This window comes from Saccopteryx bilineata, chromosome 6, assembly GCF_036850765.1.
Source record: "Saccopteryx bilineata isolate mSacBil1 chromosome 6, mSacBil1_pri_phased_curated, whole genome shotgun sequence".
In the NCBI taxonomy this organism is placed as follows: domain Eukaryota; kingdom Metazoa; phylum Chordata; class Mammalia; order Chiroptera; family Emballonuridae; genus Saccopteryx; species Saccopteryx bilineata.
The window spans coordinates 116,706,931-116,728,407 of NC_089495.1; the positions used below are offsets into that span (position 1 = coordinate 116,706,931).

Here is a 21,477-nt window from a genome sequence, read left to right on the forward strand (position 1 = left end):
GTGAACTGTATAAGTTGGTGGTCTAGTTTCATTTTTTTGCATGTACCAGTCCACTTTTCCCAACATCATTTATTAAAGAGACTGTCTTTACTACATTGTATGTTCTTACCTCCTTTCTCACATCTCAACAGACCATAAAGGCATGGATCTATTTCTCGATTCTCTGTTTTGTTCCACTGATCTGTTCTTATGTCAGTACCAAGCTGTTTTGATTACAGTGGCCTTCTATTATAAGTTGATATCAGGGAGTGTGATACCTCCCCCTTTACTCTTCATTTTCAAGGTTGCTGAGGCTATTTGTGTTCCATATAAGTTTTTAGAATATTTGTTCTATGTCTTTGAAGTATTCCATTGATATTTTAATGGGAATTGCATTGGTTTTATAGATTACTTTGGGTAGTGTAGACATTTTAATGATGTTTATTTTTCCTATCCATGAGTATGGTGTATGCTACCACTTGTTTGGATTTTCCTTGATTTCTTTTTTCAAAGTCTTATAATTTTTTGAGTACCAGTCTTTTATCTCCTTGATTAAATTTTTTCCTATGTACTTTATTTTTATTTATTTATTTTTGTGCAGTAGTGAAGGGGGTTAATTTCTATTTCTGACAGTTTATTGTTAGAGTATAAAAATGCCACTGATGTCTGAGTATTAATTTTATATCCTGCCATCTTTCCGAATTCATTTATCCAGTCTAGTAGTTTTTGACTGAAACTTTAGGGTTTTTTATGTACAGTATCATGTCATCAGCAAATAATGATAATAATTTTACTTCTTCTTTTTCAATTTGGATGCCTTTTATTTCTTCTTGTTTGATTGCTGTGGATATAACTTCCAGCACTGTGTTTAATAAGAGTGGTGAAAGGGGGCACCCCTGCCTTGTTCCTGATCTTAAGGGGATTGCTTTTCATTTTTGCCCATTGAGTATGATGCTGGCTGTTGGTTTGTTATAGATGGCCTTTATTATGTTGAAATATGTTCCCTGTATTCCCTTTGTAATTGTTAAGAGTATTGATCATGAATCGGTGCTGGATTTTATCAAATGCTTTTTCTGCATTTATTGATATAATCATTTGATTTTTATTCTTCCTTTTGTTTATGTGATGAATCACTTATTGATTTACAAATATTGTATCAGCCTTGCATCCCTGGACTACATCCCACTTGATCATGATGTAAGACTTTTTGATGTATTGCTGGATATGGTTTGCTGATATTTTGTTCAGAATTTTAGCATCTATGTTTGTCAGGGATATTGGCATATAGTTGTCTTTCTTTCTAGTGTCTTTACCTGGTTTTGGAATGAGGACAATACTTGCCTTATAAAAGGAGCTTGGAATTCTTCCCTCCTCTTGAATTTTTTGAAATAGTTTGAGAAGGATAGGTGTTAGTTCTTCTTTGAATATTTGATAAAATTCACCTGTGAAGCCATCCGGTCGAGGTGTTTTGTTTGCTGGGAGTGTATTTATAACCATTTTAATTTCATTTGTTGTAATTAGTCTGTTTAGGTTTTCTAATTCTTCCAGATTGAGTTTTGGAAGATTGTATGTTTCTAGGAATTTATCCATTTCTCTTAGTTTTTGCCATTTTTTGGCATATAGATCTTCATAATATTTTCTTACAATCCTCTGTATTTCGGCTGTGTAAGTTGTTACTTGTCCACTTTCATTTCTAATTTTATTTTTTTTAAGTGCTCTCTCTTTATTTCTTGATGAATCTGGTTAAAGGTTTGTCAATCCTGTTTACCTTTCAAAGAACCAGCTTTTGGTTTCATTGATCATTTGTATTGTTTCTTTTTTTATTACCTCTGTGTTGTTTATTTCTGCTCTGATCTTTATTGTTTTCTTCCTTCTACTTCTTCATGGCTTTATTTTGTTGTTCTTTTTCTAGGTCTTTTAAGTGTGGTGTAAGTTATTTATCTAAGCTTTTTCTTGCTCTTTAAGATACACCTGTATAGCTAAAAACTTCCCTTTCAGGACTGCTTTTGCTTTCTCACATAGGTTTTGAGTTGTATATTTTTTTAATTTGTTTCAAAGAAATTTTTATTTCTTCCTCTCTCTCACTGTTAATCCATTTTTATTTAATAACATGGTATTTAGCCTCCAAGTGTTTGAATGTTTTTCTGTTGTAATTGATTTCTAGTTTCATGCCATTGTGATCAGAGAAGATGCTTGATATGATTTCAGTCTTCATAAATTTATTGAGACTTGTTTTGTGTCCTGACATGGGTTATCATAGAGAATGTACCATGAGCACTGGAAAAGAATGAATATTCTGCTGTTTGGGGTAAAAGGTTCTGGAGATTTCACTTAAATCCAGTTGATCTAGTGTGTCATTTAAGGCCATTGTTTGTTTGTTAACTTTCCGTCTGGAGGATATATCCATTGATGTTAGTGGGGTATTAAAATCTCCTACTATTATAGTATTGCTGTTGATCTCACCCTTTATGCCCATCAAAATCTGCTTTATATATTAAGGTGCTCCTTAATAGGTCTGTGAATATTTACAATGGTTATTTCCTCCTATTGGATTGCTCCCTTTATCATTATTTAGTGACCTTCATTATCCTTTACTATAGCCTTTGTTTTAAAGGCTATTCTGTCAGATATAAATATTGCTACTCCAGCTCTTTTTTCATTTCCATTTGCATGAAATACTTTTTTCCATCCTCTCACTTTCTGTTTTTCTTTTGTTCTGAGGTGGGTCTGTTGTAGGCAGCAATGTACAGGTCCCGTTTTCTTATTCATGCAGCTACCCTATGTCTTTTGATAGGAACACTTAATCCACTTACATTTAAGGTTATTATTGATATGTAGTTATTTATTGCCATTTCATTCTTTAAATCTACAATTCTCTTTTTCTCAGTTTCTTTTTTCCTCTGCTCTTTTTATGGCAGGCCCCTTAATATTTCTTGCAGTTCTGCTTTGGTTGTAATGAATTCTTTTGAGTTTTTTGTTTTGTTTTTGTCTATGAAGTTTTTTATTTCTCCTTTAATTCTATACAGTAGTCTTGCTGGATAAGGTAGTCTTGATTGTAGGTCCTTGTTTTGCATCACTGAATATTTCTTGCCAATCCCTTCTGACATCAAGTGTTTCTGTTGAGAAGTCAGATGTCGTCTTTACGGGCCTCCTCTGCAGGTAATTAACTCCTTTTCTCTTGCAGCTTTTCATATTCTTTCTTGTCTCTTTACTTTGGCATTTTCATTATGATGTGTCTTGGTGTAGGTCTCCATGGGTTTCTCTTTAAAGGAACCCAGTGTGCTGCTTGAACTTGTGTGACTTTTTTCTTCCTCAATGTAGGGAAATTTTCAGCGATGATTTCTTCAAACAAGTTTCCTATCCTTTGTTTATTCTTATGTCCTTCAGGAACCCCTATGTTGCCTATGTTGTTTCTCTTCATGTTGTTACAGAAGTCGCAGACTTTCCCCAGTCTTTTTGTGCCTCTTTTCATTTGGTTGGTCTTCTGTGCTTGTGTTTATCTTGTCCTCTGAATCACTGATTTGACCCTCTGTTTCATTCGGCCAGCCTGCTGTTCACTTTTTGTAGTGTAGTCTTCATTTCTGACATTGTATTTGTCATTTCTGACTGGTTCTTTTTTACTATTTCAATGTCCTTTCATCAAAAAGGACATTGCTTGCTCTCTTTTTAATTTTTTTATTTAGGTATTTATTATGACCATCTATTGTTGCTCTAAGATTCTTGAGCATCTTAAAAATCATTATTTTAAACTCTGCATCTGGTAGTTTGGTTACTTTCATTTCATTTAGTTCTTTTTGGAGGTCATTTCTCTTGTTGATTCATTTGGGTTGCATTTCTTTGCCCATTTTGTTTGTGTATGAGGTAACACTGTCTGACTTTGCAATTTCTTTGGTGTCTTTATGTGGAAGATGGGTTTGGTAGTACTCTCCAGTCCACCTGATTTTCTTGCTTTAGGAATGCTTCTTGAGGGTAATATTTCTCTCCTGTTGTATGTGAGTATTGATTGTTGTTGGTCCTTCCAGAACTTTGGTTATCCCTTTAGACTGGCTGGCTCTAAGGTTCAACCTTGATCATGTGAATTAGACACTGCAGTGTCTGTCCTGTTGGGCATATTTATTCTCCACAGTGTCAGATGTCTGTTGGACTCCTCCTTTGGGCATGCTGCCTGTATAGCTAGCTGAGTCTAGGGTTGATGCTGTCTTCCACTGCTCCTGGTTGTGTTGGTTATAGGTATTCATGGGTAGGCATCAGCTGTTGTTTGTAATGCACTGTGGGCTACATGTCTAGAGGTACTTCTCTGTTTGCTGTTTGTGACTATGTTTCCTGTGCCTGGGTAGTGTGGGAGGGGCCAGCCTGTGTATAACAATCAGCTTCCTCCTGCTTAGAGAAGACTGCTTAGAGCAGCTCCATAAAAGCCCCAAGCTCTATAAGATTTGCTTACACTTTTCAGCTGCTCCACCTCCTCTTGTAGCTACCTGGTCTTCCCGCAGAGTCTTCTGTACAAAGACTGGACTGTGGGCTTAGAGAGGCCTCACCCAACCAACCCCTCTTGTTGGGTTAGGGAAGCTGATGTTGGGAATACAACATTAGTGGGACCCCCTACTTCAAGGGATTCTTCATCAGGAGCTCAGTACAGTGAAAGTGGCCCCTACTCCAGAGCCTAACCCCTCAACCCCTGCTGGATACACCAATTTTATTTCTCCCCAGCAAGGTGAGCAGCAGGTTCAGACTGAGTGTGGCTGACTGTACCCTCTGCAGAAGTTCTTATAGCTGGTGAGACCCAGTTCTCAGGAACGAAGACTGAGAGAGTCCTCTCCTGAGGCTGACTATACCCACCAAGAAAGTGTCTAAGCCCCTTGACAATACCCAACAATAGGCTCACAGGGACCCATACTTTAAATGTCTGTACTCCAAACCTCTCCCCTTTCCCCTGTGGAACCTAACCCAGCGGAGCTGTATATCCAGCCCCCCACCCCCGGCCGACTGTGAAGTTCCACCCTGTCCAATGCACATGAACCACTGTGCTGGTGCTGATCACAGAAAGATGAACTTACCTCAGCTGGGCCCAGTGTGAGGAACCCTTCCTTAGGATACCCCACTACCAGGGTTGTTAGGTCCTGAACCAATGCTCTCCACAGCTGTCCAGTGGATGTGCCAGCCCTGGGCCTCCTTGGAGAGAACCCCGTGCAGAACAGTAGGAGACACTGCCCATGACTGGCCCTCAGCTACCTTCTTGGAGCTACAAGCAATCCAGTGTTTGTGGCTGCCTCTGGTGGGCCCAGGTGCACATGGAAATACCAGCTGCACAGGTAGGCAGGCTTTTTCTCTCACTGAGCCTGGGGAAGTTCCGTTTAGAACCTCCTTGGCAGGAGTCCAAGGTTCCTTGAGTCCTGCCTCCTGCAACCTCTGTCTGCTGACTGCTTGTTTGGCTTGGCCACAGAAAAACCCTCTGGTAGAGTCTCATGCCTGTGGCAATTCAGGGATTAGGAAGGGTGGTTGGTGTGGCTCGGTCACACCCAGGTGTCAGTCTGTTCAGACTTTTTTCACAAACCTAAATAGGGTGTGGCCCTAGGAGTCTAGTGGGAGTGGCCTCTGAGACCCAGAGACCTGATCTGCCCGCACTCAGTTTTTACTGAGTCTCCCGGTAGGCGCAGAAGCACCAGTCTTAGACTCAAAGCGTGTTGGGGAAAGCTCTGGCCTCAATGCCAGAAAACTGAGTCATTAATGGTCCCCCTTCTTCGTGGCTTCTCAGAACAATCCAGTCTCCGTGGGTGCAGCAGGAGAGACTCCTGAGGGCAGAGCAGTTGCTTCTCCCCAGGGTGATGTTGCTCAGAGGGGACTGCTCTACCCGAGAAAGATGGCAGCTGCAGTATTGGAGAATGGCTCAGCACAGGGGTTCCAGTGGCTGTTTACCAAGATGCCTCTCCCTGGGCCACCAACTTTACACTCTCCTCAGGAAACTCTAGTCCTCTCAGCTCTCCCTCCACTGAAGCCTGGAGTAAGTGCCTGTGAATAAGATTTTCTTTGCTGGCCCTTTAAGATGGAGCCTGCGTCTCCTGCGTCTTTTTCTTGCAGACAGAAACCTCAGCTCTTTTCACAGCCGAGTGCTATGCGGGTGCCTCTTCTAGGCTCTGGGGCTCTAGGCTGGGGCACTCAACCTGGGTATTAGGCCCCCTTCCAGAGGCAGATTTAACTGCGGGTGCACCTGGTGCACATCCTGGACCCCAACTTCTGAAGGGCCCTGCAAAACCCCAACTTTACACTTTTTTTCTAATGACACCAAGTTTGGTTTCATTTGTGCAATTTTAACATTAATAGTACATTATATTTTTTTAGTTATTTAAAAATATAGTTAACATGTATTTTTATTTCCCCTATTTTTCTCTTTTTCTTAAGGGGTCCAATATTTTCTTCTGTGTCTGGGGCCTCATCTGTCCTTATTCTGCCTCTAGCCCCTTCTCCTTCAGGACGTCCCTCCTCACAGTGAGAGTTCCTTCAGACACTCAACCACCGCTTGCTCCTGGGAGCGGGGCAGCCCTTTCTGCGTCTCCGCCCTTCCTACCAGTCTCAGTGTGGCTTTCTGTGATCCTTGGTTATAGACTCCTGTTCGTTTAATCTAAAATTGGTTTTTCAAGATGATTGTTCTTCAATTAAGTTGTAATCCAATTTAGTCATGGAAGGTGGAAAGTGGAAGATACGCCTGCTCTGTTGCCATCTGGTCCTATTCTGTTCTTTTCTTAATCTATTTTTATGTAGATCATTATATTAGATGCCATATATCATAGGCAGTGAATTAATTACTTTAGATAATGGCAACAGTTATAACTTTTGTAAGATAACTCATGATTGACAGAGCCCATTTAAATAGTCTCATTTAATTTCCCCCTTCCTATGTGACATAAGTGACCTTCATTGTGCCATTTTTAGTGATAAACAAATGCAAGATCACAAAGCTAGAGAGTGATTAGTTCTCATGACTTTGTCTTCTAACTATAGATCCTGTGTTCTTTCTCTTGTCACACTGCCACTCAATGAAAGAAATGAAGCTACTAGACGAGCAATGGCCACAGAAGGGATTTAGGTAGTTTCATAAAATAGTTGACAGTTTAGGGTTAAGTCTAATGTATTTGACTTTATCAGTAAAGGGAAAAGGACAAAGTACCAAGGTTTAATAAAGAAAAAATAATTGGCATAAATACAATTATTTATTGTTATGGTACCTTTGGTCACAAAAATTAAAGAATAATAATAAAATGTAATAATAAATAATTTCTTAAATTAAGAATAATAAATCTCTGCCTCACAGCCCCCCCTCAAAAGAATAATAATTCTTACAGATTTAGATTTTTGACATTAAAGAAGTCTGACATTAAAATAACTGTTTCTTTGAAAAAACAAATTGGCATTAAGGAAGTTGAAGTTCTTTTTTTTTGTGTGTGTATTTCTCTGAAGCTGGAAACGGGGAGAGACAGTCAGACAAACTCCCACATGCGCCCGACCGGGATCCACCCAGCACGCCCACCAGGGGGCGACGCTGTGCCCACCAGGGGCTGATGCTCTGCCCCTCCGGGGCGTCGCTCTGTTGCGACCAGAGCCACTCTAGCGCCTGGGGCAGAGGCCAAGGAGCCATCCCCAGCGCCCGGGCCATCTTTGCTCCAATGGAGCCTTGGCTGCGGGAGGGGAAGAGAGAGACAGGAAGGAGAGGGGGAGGAGTGGAGAAGCAGATGGGCGCTTCTCCTGTGTGCCCTGGCCGGGAATCGAACCCGGGACTTCTGCACGCCAGGCCGACACTCTACCACTGAGCCAACCGGCCAGGGCAAGGAAGTTGAAGTTCTTATTTGAGGATGAGCCATTGATATAGATTCCTTTAAGTAAAGCTTTTCAATGGGAAAATTTTAAAATTTAGATACATTTAAAGACCTAATTTGGATTGGGTATTTTTGTACTTTCGGTCACCAGTTTTCAACCAGTGTGTAACAAGAATTTTTAAAACATGCAATTCCTGACTATTTAGTTAGGAGAGCTGACCTATTTCCCCCTATATTGTCAAATAAAAAAATGACAATAGCCAACACAACAATAGCTGTCTGGTGTGAATGAATCAAAATTATACCTAATTTTTTTTGTCAGATCGAGAAAAACTATTATATATTGTTTGGCTTGCTGCAAATTTAATAATTAGTTTATGTGTGCCATGCAGTAATAAAAAGGTTGAAAATCACATTTCTAGATAAATAAACTAATGATGTTTGAGTAGTGCTTGAGAATATGTGTTAAATGAAGTCACAGTGCTATAAACTTTGAGAAGAATGCAGCTTCCTGTGAAGAAATATTTATTATGTTAGACAAATGGTTTCTTTTTCTTTTAAACTGACTAATATTTCTATTCATTTATTAATTAAGATTAACATAATGTCACATTTAGACTTTTTTTGAAATTCATTTAAATAAGCTAAGGAAATATGGGAAAAAATACTCCTATATTCAAAAAGTCAAGGCTTAAAAGCTAAACAGATTTTCACCAAATGTCTAGTATATCATCTTAGTTCTTTTTTCTTATAATAACATTCCTACTATGAAAAAGAATTCAATTTTGTTCCTAAGGATAAACTATAAATTTATTTAATATCAGATTTCCTTGGTTTAATTTTTTGCCTTACTATGAAGAAAATTTAGAATTTGCATTTTAGATGTTTTTATGACTATTTTACACATGGAGAATATAATGTGGGTAAGATGGACATTTTATGTATATTTTGCAATGTAAACCCTGTGTCCATATGCAAAATATTCTGATTTGAACATACATTGTTTCAGTATTCCAAAGTTCGTGATTATAGCCATATGCCATCTGGAGAAATGTTTGCAAATTCCAAATTCTACATAAATGTTTGCTACCTGAATTATAGTAGTTAACACAATTTACAATATATCCTTAATATCCACATTGTTTTCATCAATGAAATTGTGCTCAGTTTTAGAAAAGGGAAAAACAACAACAACAAAAACAACAACAAAGGAAATAGTATGTTGCATCTATATATCTGCCTGGTAGGTTTAGAACTCATCTTAAACCATGTGTTTATTATTTTTTGTCATTATTTTCTTCACAGAAGTGTTGTGGTTCCTGTGAAGAAGCCACCGCCTGGTAGTTTAACTGTGACCACGGTGGGAGCCACTGCTGCAGGAAGCGGGTTGCCAATAGGCAGCACTTCTAATATATTTGCTGCCACTGGAGCTACACCAAAAAGTATGATTAATACAACAGGTATCGTCCTTATATATTTTTGTGGTACCTCATTTTTTTTCTTTCTGTTTTCTGTATCATCATTTTCCTGCTTATTTGATCTTAAAAAATAAAATACCCTGATTGTATAAGGTTATTTTAATCTTTAAGAAAGTTCTACTTTATGTTACTGCCTTTCAGAATGTGTCTGTAGTTCTAGGTATGATTTTTCATGGTCATTTTAGAGGATGCTATTAATTTTTGTTTTGAGTCTTCTCAAAACACAGTGCTATTTACTTTGTGTGAAATAGGATTGCTGAAAGGTATTTGGGAGCAAAACCAAAGATTATTTGAACACTGAAGTTTAATGTGGAAAATTTAGTAAATATTGTCAAGAATAACAAGACGCACTAAATATTTTAGTGATAGAAAATAGATTAGTGACGTTTACTGTTGAATCCTAATCTATATTTCTTGCTAAATCCTCTAGGGAAGGCAGAGCTCCCCCTAAGAACCTTGATGACATGCAAGAGCTTCAACTTGATAAAAAATGAATGTGACTAAGTGGTTCTAGGAACAGAAAATTCCAGACTGCAAATTTTAAAAGCCTGCCTAAAATAGCCTTTTAAAAAAAATTTTGGTAAATTTCCAGAAATGTTCCTGTTGATTAATAGCTAAATAAATCCTTACCCAAATCTTTGTGATTCCATTTTAGGTATTTATACAACGCAAGATGATCCCTGACTTTTCTTCCCTGACTATAGTAGCCTTCTCTTCTCCAAACTGTATAGCCTTGAACTTTTCCATCTATTATCATTACTTAGATTCTTCCCATTCTAATTAATTTCATAGCTCTTCTTTGTGCTTTCTGTATCTATCTTGTTTATCATGCCACCAGAGTGACATATCATGAACAACACATTTGTGGGGGTGTAGTAAGTAGAATGTACTCTGATATTTATATGAGCAAGTAAACGTCATCAGTGACATTGTGTTACAGAACATAATATCTTTGATTTACCTATATTATAAATATTTATATTTGGCTTCTCTGAAGACTTTCTATAAAATTTCCATATTTACATTATAATCTTATTCTTTATATAAACTTTGCTTTCTAAAAATAACAATAAAAATGTTCTTTTTAAACAAAATATATACCAGAAAAATTGTTAAGATTTAAAAAATATGCAAATGTAGTAGAAAATAATCTACATTTGGTATTTATTGAATAAAGTCTTATTTTTAAAATATAGGTAAATGAAAAATTAAGTCACCTTTTTTATCTTTGTATGAAACAAGTTATTTTGTTCTAACTTCTATTTTATGAATTAATAGGTATGGGAAGTGATGGTAGCAAGAGGTCATAGTATAAAGTATATAATACTAAAATTAAAAATAAAATGTAAGGAATGAGCCTTCTTCTTAGAGATTTTGTTGGTCTACAAAATGTGTGTGCGTGTACACATTTTGTGGGCCAACAGCTAAATGGGGCCCATTGTGTAGTATCTATTTTGGCATGTAGATGCTGTAGAAGTGTTAGAGTGGACATCCCAGTCGGCACTCCAGTGTTATGTGAATAATGTAAGATAAGCTAATCTGTACTTAGGAACAACAGACGTCTCTCAACTCCATAGCTATTTCATGTACTTACATGGTGTATTATAGAAAAGTCTGTTCTAAAATGGCATCTTAATATGCTTGAGAACTCATTATAAAATCAGGTTCAGTTATCCTCCTTATAGCCCTTCTTACATAATCATTCTACCAAAATAAGCAGTTGATGCTCCAATGCCATGAATTTATGCTCTAAGACAGTTTATTATAAATTAGATCTTAAATCTTTGAAACTATTACAAATATTACAGCATAGCTGTAAAACAGACACGTTTTCCACACCTAAATTTACATTGTTTTATCAGCCTCATTTTACCTAAAATTATTTTCATTTGTTGATGTTTTTATTTATACCCCATTTGTAATGTGTAGTTTTGTTAGATTAAATAAGTAAATCAACTGGAATGTAATGCAGCACATATTATTTATAAGTAGTTATTAGTGTATTAATGACCAATAGTTTTTTAATTGTTAAATTCTGTTTTGAAATTCAGATGAGTAATTCTTCAAAATCAGATAGTAATAATGTAATAAAAATTATTTTGTTACATAAATTTATATTTAAAGCTAAAAATTGTTATTTTGGAAACAGGTGCAGTGGATTCAGGGTCCTCCACCTCTTCCTCCTCTTCTAGTTTTGTGAATGGTGCTACCAGCAAAAACCTTCCAGCTGTACAGACTGTTGCTCCAATGCCAGAGGACTCAGCTGAAAACATGAGGTATACATGACAGTTTGCTTTGTTTGTATTCATTTTATGCCCTTCTGCCCTTTCAAATGTATTGAGACAGTACACCGTGGACGCAAAGGTAGTTTAGAATTCTTGAGAACGGTTTATTATGTGTTTGTGACCATGTTTCATAATATCCCTATATTTTCCCTATCTTATCCTCTGGCTGCTTTATTCTTTGCTTTTCATATTTCGGTCTATCATTCATCTGGAATTGAGTTTTTTTAATTTAGTGTGGTTGGGTATAATATGGATGACAAGATGACCCAGCACCATTTATTTGTAAAACTTTCTTAACCCCATGCTTTGTGACTTTTGTCACAAATCCGGTGTCCCTATATTATGGATTCTTGTTTGACAGTCAGTTTCACTCCATTTGTCTGTCTGCCCATGTACCATAGTGTTGTAATTACCTTTAGTGGTTAATAAAGATCATTATCTTATTGAATAGGTCATTCCAACTTTGTCCTTTTTCTCAAAAAAGTCTAAGCTATTCTTGATTCTTTGCACTTACATTTAGATTATGGAATTAATTTGACAACATATAAATTAAAAACAACTTGAATTTTGGCGAGGAATGGACTTGATAGATCTGTTGTCCCTGGAGTTATGTTGCATCCATAACAATCTTTCCAGATTGTGACTTCCAAATTGTGAACATCTTATATCCTTTTTATTACTTTAGTTTTTCTTAAAGGTTTTTCAGTAACAATTTTTAGTTTTCTATGTTGACATTTTATATGATTCTTATTTGATTTATTCTGAGAATTTCAATACTTTATATTTGTATCATTTTTTCTGTATTTAGTTTTCAAATCAACTTTATTGAGATCATTTGCTTATATTGTTTAAATACAATAAAAGCACTCATTTTGAGTACATTTTAATGAGTTTTGATCAGTTTATATATACATATAATCACCGCCAAAAACAAGACAGACTATATCCATCACCTGATTGTTCCCTTGTGCCCCATATGCAAATTAGCCCATCCCTGCTGTAAGCAAACAGACACTTTTAATACTATAACTTAAAATAGTCTTTTCATAGATAGAATCGAACAGACTATACTATTCTTTTGTGTACACCTTCTTTCACTCAACTTTTGAGATTTTGAGGTTTATCTATGTCTTTTTTTATATGAGTAATTCATTCCTTTTTATCCCTGAGTATTATTGTTATGTTATATTGCTATCTCTAAATTACAACTTATCCATTTACTTGATGGTAGACATCTGAGGTTTTTTTTTCCAGTGTAGGGCTGTTATAAATAAGGAGTCTATGGGACATTTGAGTACAAGCCTAGTATAGGACATGTGTATTTGGGTTAAATAACTAAGAGTGAAATTGATGGCTGAATAGTAAGTATCCTGGACTTAAAATGGCTATACTTAGATTTTTCAACTTTACCATGATAAGAAAGCAATATGCAGAATAAATTACATGAAATACTCAACACTTCATTATCAAATAGCTGTTTATTTCCAATGCGGGATAATATAGGTGTTCTGAGCATGTTTAAAGTAGGCTAGGCTAGGCTTTGATGTTTGGTAGATTAGCTGTATTAAATGCATCTTTGTTCCTTTTTTGTCTTTGGAGGACAAAGTAGTTTTATTATAAAATATACAATAGCTGACCTAGCCTACCAAAATAAGATGAAACCAAAAAGTGGCTAGATCATAAATGAAACATGTGCAATACACTGATTGAAATATTTTGTAACATTAAAAAAACAGTTAAAGTTTTCCTAAGTAGTGACCAGCAGGATAGTGACTGATGAGCTGGAACAAGTTGCATTTGGTCTTCTCTTACTGCCAATTAGAGAAGTTTTCTGAAGAGTAGTTAGGAATACATAAAGGGTGCTGTTCTTACACATCTCATAGATATTTATAATATGATGTAAACTTTAGTGATTCTAATAGATAAAAGAAGGACTTTCCAAATTCTAAAATGTTGTTAAAAATAATTCCATTTTTAAAACAGTAGAACTGGGCCCTGGATGGCTGGCTCAGGGGTATAGCATCAGCCTGGCATGGGGAAGTCCAAGGTTCGATTTCTGACCAGGGCACAGAGGAGAAGCGCCCATCTGTTTCTCCACCTTTCACCCTCTCCTTTCTTTCTGTCTCTCTCTCCCCTCCCGCAGCCAAGGCTCCATTGGAGCAAAGTTGGCCCAGGCGCTGAGGATGGCTCCATGGCCTCTGCCTCAGGCACTAGAATGACTCTGGTTGCCATAGAGCAACGCCTCAGACGGTTAGAGAATTGCCCCCTATTGGGCATGCTGATTGGTTCCCGGACAGGTACATGCAGAAGTCTGTGTCTCTGCCTCCCCACTTCTCACTTCAGAAAAATACCAAAAAACAAAACAAAACAAACTGGTAAACCTGGTTTAGATAGTTTTCTTTAGTCTCATTTGATTGTCACAGGAACTCTATGGGCTGAAAGGTGAATTATGTTGTCTTAAGTCTGTAAGATGTGAAAACTGTAGGACTTGATTCAGATTACATACAAATTAATGGTGAAACCTAGACTTAACCATGTTTTCTGACTCAAATCAACCAAACTGGAAAAATTTATGGTAGGCTAAAGGAGTCCATATTATCTAATGTATTTTTTTTATTATTATTGTGACAGAGACCAGAGAGAGGGACAGATAGGGACAGACAGGAAGGGAGATGAGAAGCATCAATTCTTCGTTGCATCACTTTAGTTCAGTGGTTTTCAAATTGTGCGCCAGGGTGCACTGGTGAGCCCTAGAAGATTTCCAGGTGTACCCTATGATATTCCAGAGAAATATATGTCTGTTGGGGACCAAAAAACCAACAGAGTTTTTTGGAGTTTAGATTTTTAAAGGACAGAGGTGGGAGAATTAGCTGTAAGCTGAAAGTCTGCCCAACCCCCCACCTCACTTGCCTGATGAGGTTGCAAAAGGCTGTTAAGCTGTGGTGCTGGATTGTTTACACTACCCCCCCCCCCCCCCCCCCCCCCCCCGTGTTCCAAGGAAAGACTGGAGGCAAGTTTCTTCTATCCTTTGTTTGGTGTAAAGTTAAGATGATATGTATGGTGGGGGTTTTCTGCAGTAAGCACAATTAAGAGTAAAAAGAGGAATTTTTTAATGTATTGATGAGGAAATGAGAGTTTGCCTTTCAGATTTATGCCCAAACATTGAAGAAATCGCTAGGACACATCAGGCTCATGTTTCTCATAAACCAGGGGTCTCAAACTCGCGGCCCACAGGCCGCATGCGGCCCGCTGAACAATTTTGTGCGGCCCGCAGACTAATCCACGAAGTTCAAAATATTTTGGATAAAATTAAGTAAGCCTAGGAGCCTACTTGTATTTTTCATTTCTCTAGCATCCTAGCTAGATATTAGCTTAGTTAACAGCAGTTGTGATGCGAACTATAGTTTCTGGTCGTTTTGTGACACTGAGTAAACTGCATGTACGATTGTGCTTGTTGTACTGATTTTTTTTTGTTTTCAACTGCAGTGAGAAAAGTGTTGCGTAACAGTTGCCTTTTGTAGACCTAGTGCGGCCGGCCAAACGGCTGTGATCTTGCTCTGCGGCCCACATGCTGAGTTGAGTTTGAGACCCCGGTCATAAACAGAAGAATGGTAAAACAACACATTCACGCAGGGACCTGCCAAATTTACTAAATCTTACTAAGAATGTATTTATATATATAAAAAGATACTTTCTTTATCGTTTTTTATTTTTTAACCCCTCTTTTTTATAAATTCTAAAAAGCACAACTCAAAAAATATAACATAAATATATTTTTTTAATGTCAGAATAAGTTTAATTTTGTCATTTATTTTGTTTAATTACCATAAAAGCACACTTGGACTTTATATTTTTTCTTTAATATTTGACTTAATTATTTTAACATATTTCTCATAAATTTGTATATAGTGCACCTCCAATTATTTGTAGGATTTTACTATTTTTTTTTGTATTTTTCCAAAGTTGGAAACAGGGAGGCAGTCAGACAGACTCCCGCATGCGCCCGACCGGGATCCACCTGGCACGCCCACCAGGGGGCGATGCAATGCCCATCTGGGGCGTTGCTCTGTTGCAACCAGAGCCATTCTAGCGCCTGAGGCAGAGGCTACAGAACCATCCTCAGCGCCCAGGCCAACTTTGCTCCAATGGAGCCTTGGCTGTGGGAGGGGAAGAGAGAGACAGAGAGGAAGGAGAGGGGGAGGGGTGGAGAAGCAGATGGGCACTTCTCCTGTGTACCCTGACCGGGATTCGAACCCAGGACTCCTGCATGCCAGGCAGATGCTCTACCACTGAGCCAACCTGCCAGGGCTATTTGTAGGATTTTAAATGCACCCTGACTTCAAAAACTTTGAGAATTACTGCTTTAGTTGTTCATTGATTGCTTTCTCATATGTGCCTTGACCCAGGGGTCTACAGCAGAGCAAGTGACCCCTTGCTCAAGGCAGTCACCTTGGGCTCAAGCCAGCGACTATGGGGTAATTTTTGTGATCCCACACTCAAACCAGTGACCCTGCGCTCAAGCTGAATGAGCCTCACTGAAGCCAGTGACTTCAGGGTTTTGAACCTGGGTCCTCTATGTCTCAGTCTTGATGTTCTCTCCACTGCTCACTGCCTGGTCACGCTGTTCTAATGTCTTTAACATACAAAACCACATTTATATTTTTGAACTCAAAAGTGATAAAATTCCTATTTTTAGGCCACTGGATTAAAATAAAACATTCATTTTTAGGGGAAAACTACTTATAAATATTTATATTGTCACAGAAACATTTACATTAAACATAAACACACTAATTTATTGCTTTAGATTTGTTATACCATATCAAATATTCTGCTTGTTATTTTTATTTGATTCTTTTAAGACTTTGAACCAGAATTAATGAAGTAGCATTTTTTGTTACCTTTAATTAAAAAAACATGTTTCTAAACAAACTTTTAGAATTGGAGCCCTTTATATAGCCTGTTAATGCAGTTCTTTGAGTAGCCTTCACTTAACTCTTATAGCTATTTTGTAAATTTATTATAAAATATACAACAGTTGACTTAGCCTGCCAAAATGAGATGAAAAAAAAAAAGTGGCTAGATCATAAATGAGACTTGTACATACACTGGGTGAAATATTTTGTACCTTGCTGAATTCCTTTAGATAAGTCATAACTATTACTTTTAAAAAGGCATTGACGTTAAGAGTATGGGAGATTCTAGAATATTTAAGGCAAAACCTGCCAGACCTTCCCTGTTCCTACCTAACAGACTCAACACCAGTTAAACACATAAGCCTGGAATTTAATACATTTGCTCGTACTGAGTTTTTGTTTTAAAATAACCAAACAAATAAACTCCTAAGAAACAAGAAAGCAAACCCCAACAGAAACAAAAAGTTATCAATTTCCTAGCTAATGCACAGTGATTGATTTAAAGAGACTTTGTGTTTAACCAAAAGTCACTGGTATGTGTAATCCATTTGATCCTTACATGGGGAGCTAAGATAAATTGGAATAGGTAAGTTAAGAAATTAGGACTCAATTCCCTTTTAGGTCTGGTAAAGTTATACCTGTCTAAGGAATTATCTGCCTCTAATTTCTGTCTGAAAAATCCATAAGTAATATACCATGCCTAAGTTTTCCATCTAATGATACAATGACATTATCTAATATTTTTATCACTATGATGTTTGAAATCGCACTGCCATATTATTTTCTTTCATAAAGTTAAATATACTCTATCAAAGAATGTTGGTTCCTATTTGGAAATAAATGCATTTTCTACTTAAGATATTTTCAATTTTATTGGGTCATAACCCCACTGTAAGTTGGGAATCATCTGTAAATGCTTGTCTTTATAACTAGTAACTGCTGAGCCCTTTTGCAGTGTGGTTGCATTTGTATTTCTCTTAACGTGTGAAAGCTCCATTTCTTCCATATTCTTGTCAAGACTTGGTATTTCTGATTATTTTATTATTTTTATTTTATTTATTCATTTTTTAGAAAGGAGAGAGAGAGGGAGAGAGAGAGACAGAGAGAGAGAGAGAGAGAGAGAGAGAAGGGGGGAGGAGCAGGAAGCATCAACTCCCATATGTGCCTTGACCAGGCAAGCCCAGGGTTTCAAATCGGTGACCTCAGCATTTCCAGGTCAACACTTTATCCACTGCGCCACCACAGGTCAGGCTTTCTGATCATTTTAATATAATAGTTTATGATGGCTGGTAGTCATAACGTTTTGGTTTTGTTTTCCATTTTCCTAATGATTAATGATAACAAGTGAGGTGGTTTTATTTTTATCCATGTGCTTATGGGCCATTGAAATCATTTGCCATTTTTGAAAAATTGGGTTGTTCTTACTGAAGTGTAAGTTATTTATATATTGCAATATATAAAGATATAAATATATATCTATTGTCATTGAGCTTTTTAATTTCTCTCAGTAACTTATGGTACTTCTTCATTGTAAAGGTCTTATTCTTATTTTTGTCTTTTTAATTTTATTTTATGCCTTTGATGATATATTAAATTAAACTTTTAACTTTAAACTTCCAATATTGAATTAGAAGCCAAACCAAAAAGAGTAAATATTCTTTTTCACTGTATATTTTCACTTATAAAAAATGACTGAAAATGCAAATAAGTCTATATCAACAGAGAACAGATAAACAATTGCCTGTGTCTATTATACCTCAGTAGAGTTTTATAAAAAAAAGGAATGTTTTTAATTGTGTGTCAGTAGTATACAGAAAGATGATTTATTTTTCTATATTGTTTAGATTTTTTCCAACTCACTTAATAGTTCTAATGCCATCCATAGTTTCCTTATTATTTTCTATGTGTAAGATAATGTCAACTGTTGTTGTAGTGTTATTTATCCATAAATGTTTGAGAATTCACCTGTTTAGCCATCTCTGTCTTGAAATTTCTAGGAAAGCTTTAAATTACAAGTGCAGTTTTCCTAATGCATAAATGACCATTCGGGTTTCTCCTGAATGCTTCATGTATTTAATGGAGTCTCTTTTTTTTGGCCAGAGGGAACACACAGTTCTTGGCCCTGTTTGAGCTGCAGGTGATATTTATACTACAGGCCCTTCAAAATTGTTCTTTGCTTGGAAATTGTTATTTGTTAACCTTGGAACTTTTAGACATCACATACGTAGATAGTCATTTAACCAATGACTCAGATCACTGGACCTGTTTCTCTTCATAAGCCCTACGTCATGAATACTCTGTCCTCCAAATCCTACTCACCTTGACTTCCCTTGACTACAAGTTTAGTCAACTCAGAAGGGTTACTAGATTTGATATTTGCTTTCGTATTAGAAATACCCCCATACAGAAAACATGGATGATGGTGGGACTCAATGCCTTTGTTTTTCTATCCTCAGGATTTATGGTCTGTGCTGCCTGTTTTGTCTGAAAAGACTTGTCCTCTGTGTTTTGCACAACTTTCTAGTTAGGCTGAGAAGTAATTTTAGATTATTTTACTCAAGCTTCAAGGAGAAAACTGGAATTTAATCTTTTTTGATGTTGGAAATTATTTGCTTTATCAATTTTATTTTTCTAATTGTTTGCTGGTATATATAATTAATTTCAGTGTACTTAATAATATCCTGAAACCTTTAATTAATAATTAATTACAGTGTACTTAACTAATATCCTGAAACCTTTAATTACTTATTATTCCTACTTATTTATTTATAGTTCTTTCTAAATGAATATGTATGTACATATGCATTTTTGTCTGTGAATATTGGCTGTTTTATCCCAACTTACAGTTTTTACCCTTTTGAATTTATTTTTCTAGACTTATATTATCTCCTGTGCTATTTTCTATAGAACTGGTTAGAGTGGACTTCCCTTTCTTCATCTCAGATATGAAATGAGATGGGATATTTCATCATTAATTTTGATGTTTTCTATCTATCTATAATAGATAATTTTTATCAAATATAAGAAATCTCTTATGTTTATAATTAACCAAGAATTCATTATGTGTACTGAATTTTATCTGATGAATTTATTTTGCATATACTGAGATACCATTTATTTTTTTAAGTGCTAAACAAACCTTGAATTTCTGGAAGGGATCCAGTTTCTTTGAGAGGGAAAACCTGTTTTATGTTTTGAAGATTTTATATAAAATTGGTGTTTTTTTCTTTGTTTATCTAAAATATTAGGGAGACTTTACAAAAAAAAGACATCTTATTTTGGATATCCTCTTTTGAGAAAGTTTTTAAATAAAATTTTTAATTTAATAGTTAAAGATCTCCCCAGATTTTTTTTTTTTTGGCTGTGCCAATTTTCGTAGATTCTTTTGGCATAAAGTACTTCATAATATTCTTTTATTATTCTTTTGTTTTAGTTTATTGGGTTGACATTGGTTATACAAGTTTCAAGTGTACATTTCTATGATACATGATCTGTATATTGCATTGTGTGCCCACCACCCAAAGTCAGATCATCTTCTGTCACCATTTATCTGGCCCCCTTTGCCCTTTACTACCTGTACCACCCCCCCCTTCCCTCTGGGAACCGTCAAGTATGTGTCTATGAGTTTTTGGGTTTTTTTCCTCGCTCCCTCTCCCCTCCCCTCCCCTCCCCTCCCCTCCCCTCCCCTCCCCTCCCCTCCCCTCCCCTCCCCTCCCTTCCCCTCCCCTCCCCTCCTTCCTCCTTTCCTTGTCTTGGCAGTGATTAATCAATTTTATTCATATTACCAAAGAGACAAACATTTACTAGAGAGAAGCAACAGAACTGTGAGGTTGAAGGTTATAGCCTTAGTGCAGTGATTGAGTAATTGTCAAACATCGCATGCAACAGTCACATAAAAGGCTTATTACAACACATGGCTGGGTTCCACCCCCAGAGTTTTGATTCAGTGTATCTCTGGAGTCTAAGAAATTTGAAAATCTGCAGTCAGCAAGCTAGAAATAGAGGGAAGCCAATAGTGCAAGTTGTAGTTTGAAAGATGGTCAGCTCAAGACTCAAGAAGAGAGTTTGTAGGCCAGAAAAGACCAGTGTCCCAGCTTCAGCAGTGAGGCAGAAGGACATCCTTCTTACTCAGCCTTTTGGTATATTTATGTTTTCTTAATGAATGAGGTCCATCCACATTAGGGAAACTAACAGCTTTACTCTTCATTCAGATGTTAAGTTCATCTACAGACTCCAGATCATCCAGAATAATTATTGATCAACTGTCTATACCCTATATAGTCCAATCAAGTTGACACATAAAATTAGCCATTTTACTAAATGATCTTGATGCTGCTTGGATATGAGAACACACTTTGAGAAACAATGTTTTAAGTGATTATCCTCCAGATTGTAACATTAATTCCCAGATAATGCATAGATCTTATAGTATAGTTTAACTTCATTTACCCCAAATTTTGTAAACATACTTGCCATGTTGTGTTAGTATGAATGTATATAAAAATTTAAACCCCACAAAGTATAATTTCATTTTTATTGGTTAACATCTGTTTAGATTTACCCAAATGTTTATCATTTTTTGTTGCTTTCATTCTTTCTGCATGTCTGACTTGCATCTGGTATCATTTTCCTTCTTGAAGAACAACACCCTGTAGTGTTTCATTTATTGTAGGCTGCGGCTCATGAATTTTCTGGAGTTTTTTTTTTTTTTTACCAAAATTCTTTGAAGTTTTTCTGTATTAATTTAATATATATATTTTAAGGTTTTATTTATTGATTTTAGAGAGGGATAGAGAGAGAAAGGGGGAGATGTGGGAAGCATCAGCTCATAGTGTTCCAGGTCAATGCTTTATTCACTGTGCCACCACAAGTCAGGCAGAATTCTGTATTTTTTAAAGGACATTTTAAGCCAATACAGATTTTCGATAGGCAGGGCTATTTGTTTTTGTTTTTGTTCTGTTTTGTTTATAGTGATTTGAAGATAATTGTCTACTGGCTTTTATTTTTTTCT

The 21,477-nt window shown here is 36.5% G+C and overlaps 1 protein-coding gene across 2 annotated transcripts in view; it reads left to right on the forward strand.

Moving 5' to 3' along the window:
* NBEA (neurobeachin) overlaps positions 1 to 21,477 on the forward strand; it is a 740,071-nt gene that overhangs the window by 229,220 nt on the left and 489,374 nt on the right. The window contains exons 31-32 of one of the 2 annotated variants that reach the window (XM_066236595.1): positions 9,093 to 9,247; positions 11,415 to 11,541. In XM_066236595.1, the coding sequence (XP_066092692.1) occupies positions 9,093 to 9,247; positions 11,415 to 11,541 (282 nt within the window). The remainder of the gene's footprint in view (positions 1 to 9,092; positions 9,248 to 11,414; positions 11,542 to 21,477) is intronic. The other variant, XM_066236597.1, reaches the window with a different exon arrangement.